We start from the raw sequence: 9,466 nt of genomic DNA, 5'->3' as shown, positions 1-9,466 counted from the left end.
TGACAGAGTTATTTAAACGGAATGGTATAACAATCGCTGTATTACTTACTGCCCTAGGAATGACAATACAAACAATTGACCTGGCTGTGACAAAAGGGGGTCGGTTGGCTGGAACTGGTGGCTCTGGAATAATAGACCAGACATTGGCTCAGGCCCGCCAATAAGTATACACAACAGTGAAGGAAATAGTTAAGCAGTTTGGCAAACTGTTATAAGCGCTGGCCGCAAAAAGTGCTGCCGCAATACCTTGTTTAATAGGATCCCTTGTCAGTTTTCTATAAAAACAGCAGGATCAGTTGTTGGATTGGAGAGCAGCTATGGTTTAACACTGGTCTTAATAAATAAAATTATGTATTGATAGAGAGTCTAACGAATTCTGAAGACGATAATAAATAAAATGATGTATTGATAGATGGCCTACGGAGTCAGCATGTTTGGCAAAATAATATTGCCAAGTTCCTTTCGAAAAATGAAGACCTCTTTTATTTCTCTGTCGAATTGCAATGGTGTAAACTCTGATTGGTAAATCGGAACATCCTTCGAGCACATCTAGGTGTAAGACTCAAAGATGATATCTATATCATAACATATTAGCTTTCATCAAGGAATGTCAAAAGACTATTTTCTTTATGCGTCTAGAATTCATAGCCGTATTCCAGACGTTGAGGATGACCAGGAGGCTATTGGGTCCTTTGACTTATTCACGACACAGGTAATCGATTTATATTTAAGACATATCGAAATATTTATGTAAAGATGTGATTTTTTCTTTTCACTGTGATTTGTTTCTTCTGACTTACTATAAAGCCTACATAGATACTGATAGCTTCATCTACAGAGTGCCTCTCCCCTCCCCAAACATAACTTTCAATGGCATAGATATAGAGCAGAATGGTAAGGAATCGATATATGATACCAGTGGGATGGTCGGCTCTGTGGTAGACACCGATTTTCCTAAGATTAACAAAGAAGTGATAGGCAAATTTAAAGATGAATGGAGTACCTATTCTTGATTTTGTTGGCATTTGTTCAAAAGTGTATGGTTTTCAGACTCCAACTTTGGTCACGAAAAAAATAAGGGGATAAAGATGTTTGTGTTAATAAACATCTAAATTTTCAAGACTATAAAGATCTGTTTGAAACTGGTGAGGAGCCGGAGGAGGCGCATTTTATGTCGTTTGTACGTATCACATGTGTGATTTACTCATTTTTTATTTAATAGAGAAAAAGTAACTTCCATATGTTGTCAGACAATTTCTACACGTATGATTGAGTGAATGTAATTTGTGCACTCAGTACACTTACACAATACTAAAATGATTGTTCGGAGGATAAGCGATGTTATATTGCTGGAGATATAGACTCTATGAATCTTCGTACCTTTGGATGGAAACGATGAATTCAAAAACTTATTGTTGGTCTTGTGTGGTGGCCAGCGAACAGAACACCAGCTTAGAAAGTTTGAGCGGCTAAGTTCCAATGATTGGCGGGCTATGACGTATATTTCACATGTCTGGTGACGTAGAAGAAGAAGCTGGAAGACGGCATGGGGCCAGACGCCACTTGTGTCAGTCGAATTTCAAACTTTCTGTTCCGACGTTGTGAACGTCGGAACTGACTCAACCATCACACCGTCTAGTACGGGTGAGACTCAAGAACATTTAGAGAACATTCATATGTGGTAAGAGAGACAATTTCTGACAGAACAATCCGTCGAGCCCCTACCACATGTGGGAGAGTGACGTAGCTACGAGTGAAAATACGGACCAGAAGCTTCAGCGAGTGGAAACTCACCAGCCTGTATATGGAACTTCTATGCACCTTGAACGCTACGCCGCGCTACCGGACCGGACGGCAGGAACAGTAACGATCAGGTTACTAGATATACACGCTTGTAGGATAACACGGATTCTGTCCTCGTCCTTCGAACCGTGTATACTTTGCCTACAAATCAGAACTTTCGGCAGAATAGAAATCATGCTTTAATAATCTCACACACACGAGTGTAAGTCGATTTTGCATGAGTGATTCTTCGCCGCTTGGAGGGACGTTTATAGTTTGGATCATGGGTGAAAGTGGTTCGAAAAGTGGGCGATTGTTATTTCCCTACAAGAAGGCTTGGAATAGCAAGAGTGTTGTACAAGTTAACTGACACTGAGATACTGTTGTATTGTTCAAATATCAGTTTTGAGCCAAGCCTAGCTGTTAGGCCTACGCTACTTTTATTTTCTGTACACTTGTAATTTACTACAGTGTTTTCTACTTTGAGGTAGCGACATTTTGTTGTAATAGTGACCAAAATAGAGTTGTCACTATTAGACTACTGAGTTTTGTGAGTGTACACCATATGAACAGAGAACCGGTGTATTTCTATGTATTGTGAGTACAGCCAGTTTCAAGACATTAGGGCTTACTAGCACATAGCTACCATATTTTCAGGTTTATTCAAGCAATTTGTGACATCACTGAAACAATTTCTTTGGTGTAGTACTGTCATTCGGTGCTATAATTGTTAGCGAGTTGTCAATCATTGTACAATACAGGGGTATCTGTAAATACCCACTGTTGTTGTTGATTTATTCTTTAGTAATAAATATTGTTGTTGGCGGAACTGTTATGCCAATGAATATAATTGTGAGATCGCTTTCTATTGTACATTTAGAAGTAAATACCACCTATCTGAGTGAACTATCGCGACCAGGTTAAGAGGTCTCAGTGGAGCGAAAGTGAGGAACATTTTGATTGTCAGTTCAGGCACGGACTTTCTTGCCGTATGACATATATTTTCTTGTAGTCACACCTAGCACAACTCAAACAAATTTTTGTCAACTCTCAGGTGTGACACATAAATGGCGCCCAACGTGGGGCTCGACTTGAAAGAGGTTGTGCCCAGTATCCAGATCAGGTGGTAAACAGTTGATAAAATAATTATTTAACCAGCTCTGTCTGATCTTAAGAATAGTTAGCATTATCAAGTGTATAGTATTACATAAGTTTCAAAGTGATTTACTGTAAGTTGCGTGCTCTGTATGTCGCTGTGCGAGTGGCTTATGTTCGCGACTGTCATTTGCACAACGACTAGAATGGCATCTGATCAAACAACCCCTCATTCGTTGGGCATGACTGGCCGGGGAGTGAGGCGCTTGCAAGGAGTGTCATCTGTCCCTTCAGCAGATACAGCAGTCGGTAGGAGAGCTGGCGAGCCACAAGACTTTACCCAAACAAATATAGAGAGAGATTTCACTCAGGCTAGAGCAAGAGAAACAAAGATGGAGAGTCGAAGAGAGTGAACGGTTAAACCAGGCAAAGGAGCAATGGTTGTCAGATGAAAGACAAGCAAGAGAGGCTTGGAAGATAGCCATGCGGGCAGAAGAGAATGAGAAAATTAAAATGTTCAATTTCAGAAAGAAGTAGAAGAGAGGTATAGACAACGGGAAATTGAACGGCATGATTGGGAACATAGAGAACAGTGCAGGTGTGTGAAGGGAAACTGGGATGCCTATGATGGAGTCTGTGGTGCGGTAGGAGGAACTAGTGTGGCACAGAGTACGCCTGCGCGACCAGACTGATCCAGATCGCCCAATTTCACACCTGCTACAGGAGAGACTCTGCGCCCCAGATCAACGAGGCCAAGTATAGGAGAGTACAACATACCCACTTCTTTGCGTCAAGACTTGTTTGAAGATGAGATCGCTCGTCTAGACAGTGCATTAGAGAAGAAAAGACGACCATGGGCCTGTATGGTAAGAAGTGGCAAACTGCTGACACTACACCTACGACTTACAGAGACAGCAATGGTAATTATACAGCCGTGTACTTGGGCGACAAACACAAGTTAAGTACATTTTCTGGTGATGTAAACCGCAAGTCTGGTGTAGATTTGCAGACATGAGAAGGGGAGGTCATGACGTACATACATGGAAATAAAGAGTCTGCCATGTCAATATTACGAAGTATTAGAGCGTCATTGAAAGGCTGTGCAGTCCGACTAGTTGATGGAATGTGACCGACAGTCACATTTGACCAAATGTTGAGAAAATTACACAAACGCTATGGTAACGTTCAATCAGCAGAAACCCTGCTAGTGAATTTTTATAGTAAGGGTCTACAAAGAGACAATGAGAGTATAGCCGACTTGCTAATGGCTTGGGGGAGGAATTGAATAAGGTACAGCGAAAGGGTGGTATACCTAAATCAGCAATTGATGAACAGCTGAGAAACACATTCTGGAGAGGTTTACTAGACGAAGATGTTAGAGATAGTATTCGTCATTGCATTAGCCAAGTTAACGATTTTGACGAATTGGCTGTGGAAGAGGCTGCGAGCGGAGACAGCCCTGTCCTTCAACATTGCATTCCAAACCAGCTGCTGCCCACCAAATGGTTGCTGATGAAGAGGAGCAAATGGCAGAAAACTCAAAGAAGACACTGCTTTCTGAAAAGGACATCAAAGACGGTACGGCTAGGGAAATTGCCCGACAACTTGAGCCATCTCTGAATTCGGTTATGCGACGCTTGGACATGTTAGAGGCAGAAGTAAGTTCCACTTGTGGTTGTGGCCGACAAGGTTCAAGCTCTGCTAGCAATGCCAACCAACCCGGACTTAAGCAATGAACAGATAGACAGTTTGCGGCTAGCCCCAGCGCACCTTGACGTTGTTTCGGATGTGGCAATGTTGGCCACCTGGTGCGAGAATGTCCAAACCCCAAGCAACAGAGCTCAACATGCTACCGCTGTGGATAGGAAGGACACTTCTCCAGGGACTGTCCACAAAATACAAAAAAACAACTCGAAACAAACATCATCGGCATCTAGCAAGTCAAATAACAAGGCCCGTAAGTCTGACAGGAGTCAAACCAAAAATGTTTGGCCAGAAAGTGACCCACCTGCTAGGTATCAGTGCAGGCAATTACAACGTAGAAAACAGTATCATGCATCAAACGAAGATGACAGAACGACACAGTCGGATGTAGACACAACTGACCAAACCCTGCGGATGATGCATACAGATATACGCTGCAGAGTGGTTGGACCAGCATATGAAGAGACGATTGCAGTAGATGGCCATGACACTCGCTGCCTAATGGACACAGGTTTGCAAGTTACTACTTTGAGTAAGTGGTTTTATGATAAACACTTTTCGGACCGCCCGCTGGAAGCATCAGCTGATGATTTGCATATACTTTGAGCCGGTGACCAGGCAGTTCCAGTATTGGGGATTCTTGAAGTACAAGTAAGGCTGCCATCGGCGATATATGGCGTACAACAGACGATGGATGCCCTGGTGATAGTTGCTCCCGACACCGAGTATGGAGACCGGATACCCATAATACTTTGCACGAATGTGTTAGAACCATGTATGCGAGCTGCGGCAGTCATCAGGAAATCAAATCACAATATAGTTGACAAGATGTCCATCCTAGGAAGGAGAGCCTATGACAGAATTTGGTCCAGGTACTGTTTCACTGGCAAGGATGGCCATGTGGGGTCAGCACATGCTCTTCTGAAGAGACCAGTTATGATTCGCCATAAAGTTACGATGCCTTGGCAAGTGGATCAGTCTACAGTTCCTGTCAGGTTATACAACGGTAACAATAACAACATAACAGTCAGACCTGGCAGTGTTATCACTGAAATCAATGCAGTAACAACTATAGAAAGTGTCCCTATGAGTAAACTAGATGCAACCGATAACAGTATACAGGCTGATACTAACAGTGACTCATTTGATGACATTAAAGGCACTACTATAAAGGGTGTCAATTTGACCTAGAACCAACATTGTTGTCCAAGGAACGTCTTTGAGTGGCGCGTGATTTGTTTTGTCAGAACTTGGGTACATTTTCTACTGGCGATACAGACCTAGGGAAGTGTGACCTAGTGAAACATCAAATTAGACTCACAGATGACATACCAACGCAAGAAAGGCATCGTCGACTACCACCAGCAAAGTACGCAGAGCTTCATCGATTGATACAAGATATGATGGATTGTGGCATCATAAGGGAGTCCAACTCGCCGTACGCAGCGCCGATTGTCTTAGTTTGAAGAGAGACGGGACAACCTGGCTATGTATTGATTATAGACGCTTGAACAGCAAGACAATCTGGGACGCCTAGGCACTTCCAAGGATGATGGAAAGTATGGAATGCTTGAAGGGAGCCAATTGGTTTTCCACAGTTGACCTCAAGTCGTCCTACTGGCAACTATTGATGCACGAAGATGATATCGAGAAAACAGCCTCAGATTGGGCATTACGAATGTCTCCGTTTACCCATGGGGCTGTGTAACAGCACTAGCAGCTTTCAACGTGCAATGGAGAAGTGCCTCGGAGACTTGGTTTATCGCACGTGTATAGTCTACCTTGACGATATTGTGATATTTGCTTCAACATTTGAGGAGCACTGCCAGCGTCTTGATGAGGTACTCAAATGGTTGAAGAAGCACGGGTTGAAAGTGAAGGCTTTTAAGTGCCAGTTTTTTCGGCGAGAGGTCAGCTTCTTGGGACACATTGTGTCGCATGAGGGCGTGAAGACCAACCCAGCAAAGACTGAAGCAATTAGGACCTGGCCTGTACCCCACAGTGCTAAAGAAGTCAAAGTTTTCCTGGGTGTGTGCGGCTATTACCGCAGATTCGTAGAAGGCTTCTCCAAAACCGCGAAGCCCCTGAATGACTTGACCCAGGACTCTGCAGTAGAGCACAAGACTAAGGGTGGGAGGATGGTACGACAGAAGCCACCAGAATTTGTGTGGACAGAAAAGTGTCAAGTGGAATTCGACACCTTAGTTGCGCATCTCACAAACCCACCCATCCTCGCACATCCTGATTACTCACTCCCTTTCGAGCTGCACACTGACGCAAGCCTACTCGGGCTTGGAGCAGCACTATACCAGGTACACTAAGGAAATGTAAAGAGAGTAGTTGCATATGCCAGTCGTGGGTTCTCGAAAAGTGAGAGGAAATACCCAGCCCACAAGCTGGAGTTTTTAGCGCTAAAGTGGGCTGTGATGGATAAGTTCTCTGACATGCTGCTAGGCCGCCATTTCCTGGTATTGACTGACAACAATCCCCGAGCGTACGTTACCACCAGTGCGAAGCTAGATGCTTCCGGACATCGTTGGATATGGCAAGGTTGGCAGATTATGACTTTTGGATTGAATATCGGTGTGGAGTACTCAACAGAGGTGATCTCTAGAAAACCAGAGTCGGGATACTCAACAGATGCAGAAGGACATCCTCACTGGCTTGATTGGGTCCCTCCAACCCCTCAAGAAACAACAGTAATGAGCAGCAAGATGGTCGTGGCAATTCTTGAAAGTTAACTTGTCTCCATTGTACCAGCCATGGAAATTATCGGCAAAATTCCAAGATGTAATGTCCAGACATTGACTGACATGGTGCCAGAAGGTACTACGACATTACCCACCATTAGTCCTGCTGAGTGGAAGGATCTACAACTGGCAGATCCGACGATTGGTGCGATATACAACTATTTCCAAAGAGGTGAACCGCCTGACCGTCAGCAACGTTCCACAGACCCACCAAGTATCTGCAGCATTGCAAAAATGGAAGAAATATAGGTTGCGTAATGGTGTGCTGGACAGGCAAAGAACAGAAAAAGCGGCAGGACAGTATACCAGCTATACTTACCACCCGGCCATTAAGAGACTGCCACGGATGCATTACACAACGAGATGAGTCATCTAGGAGCGTAGTATAGAACTGATGAGGTCACGATTTACTGGCCAGGTATGACAGATGACATCATCGAGAGGTGCACACGTCAGAAGATTGCAGCTGGATATCGTATAGTTGCTCCCTTGGTGCCGTTATTGACAACAATGCCCTTAGAGTTACTGTGCATCGACTTCCTCTCCCTTGAACGGTCAAAGGAGGATACCAGGATATCTTGGTCATGACAGACCATTTTACTAAATATGCCATAGCAGTGCCGACTAGAAATCAACTGCGAAGGTCTTGATGACACATTCTTGCAGGAAGTCAGCATCCCAACCAGAATCCACTCCGATCAAAGAGGAGTTTTGAGAGTCGGTTGATTGTTCACCTTTGCACTTTGTATGGCGTGAAGAGTCGCATTCATCCCCATACCGCCCTCAAGGTGCGGGAATCGTCGAACTCTTAAACCAGACTTTACTAGGCATGTTAGGTACATTGCAGCCAGAACAGAAGCAGAATTGGGCTCAACAAGTCAAAATGCTGACTTATGCATACAACTGCACAACGCATGAGGTCACAGGTTATCCCCCTTTTATCTGATGCATGGACAACACCCGAAATTGCCGATAGACTTATACCTTGGGTTGGAGCCTACTGATGAAGCAGAAGGGACATATGACCAGTACGTGGAGAAGTTGCGAAAAGACTTGCAAATGGCTTACATGATAGCAGGCAGCAGAATAGCTAGTAAGGTGCAGAAGAATAAGTACCTGTATGACAAGAAGGCAAAAGAAGCTGAATTGGAACAAGGTGATCGTGTGTTGGTGCGCAATGTTTCTATCCGAGGAAAACAGAAGCTTGCTGACAAGTGGCAACACAGTCCTTATCTAGTCGTGAAAAGGGTGAACCCTAACATCCAAGTCTATGTACTCAAGCCAGAGTTTGGAGGGAAGCATAAGACAGTCCATTATAATTTACTGATGCCCTGCTACGCACTACCAGCAATTCCTCCAGACCACCCTATGCACATACCAAGGAGACAACCCTTTCGACCAAATACCCGCATACAAACTCCAACGAGACATACAAATAGAGCAGCTGCAGCACAGAGCGACGCAGAAAGTGAAAGTTCTTCCAGTGATGAAGATTGGGCTCAAAGAATAAGAGTACAATGAACTAGTCCAACAAGACCCTCAGAAGTACAGATGCCAGAAGCCAATCCACCTGAGCAAGAGTCACATTCTGATGGTGACACAGGTGGCACCAGTCCGACTCACAATCTACAACAAAACGAGTCAGCACAGATGGTGAAGCATCGTTAGACAACAACCTAAACAGCCAGGTGATGCTACCCACTCCACCAAGTGATAATGTGGAAATGGCAGGTACAGACGTTCAACCAGATGATGCAGCTAAGATGTAATTTGGTACTGACCATGACGACAAAAGCGCTGGGTGTACAGATATGTCAGACACCCAAATCAGCAATTCAAATGTGAATGCGACTGCCCAGAGTGATGCAGTGAGTTCCGTGCATTGTGAAGAGGATGTGGTGAATGTTACTAGTCAGGCATCAGAATCAAGTCAATGTGGCAAAGATGTGACTGATTCCCCTAGTGTCAAGGTTGGAACAGAAGTAGCAGATGACACAGCTACAGAACGGCGGTATCCAGCTAGAAATCGACAGAAACCACAGTATTATGGCTACAGTAATGCGAGATATGTTGTCGACCACGGGTTGAATGCAGAAGCACCAGCGTTTATGCCGAACAGCGAATTAGTAGCAGCC

General features: G+C 44.2%; 1 protein-coding gene across 1 annotated transcript; it reads left to right on the top strand.

The window, feature by feature from the left end:
* Window positions 1-8,276: 8,276 nt before the first annotated feature.
* On the top strand, window positions 8,277-8,852 carry LOC139145577 (uncharacterized). Its single transcript, XM_070716816.1, has one exon. The coding sequence runs from the start codon at window positions 8,277-8,279 to the stop codon at window positions 8,850-8,852; it is 576 nt and encodes a 191-aa protein (XP_070572917.1).
* Window positions 8,853-9,466: the final 614 nt, after the last annotated feature.

Source organism: Ptychodera flava, chromosome 1, assembly GCF_041260155.1.
Source record: "Ptychodera flava strain L36383 chromosome 1, AS_Pfla_20210202, whole genome shotgun sequence".
Classification (NCBI taxonomy): Eukaryota; Metazoa; Hemichordata; class Enteropneusta; family Ptychoderidae; genus Ptychodera; species Ptychodera flava.
This window is presented reverse-complemented; position numbering and strand designations above follow the sequence as displayed.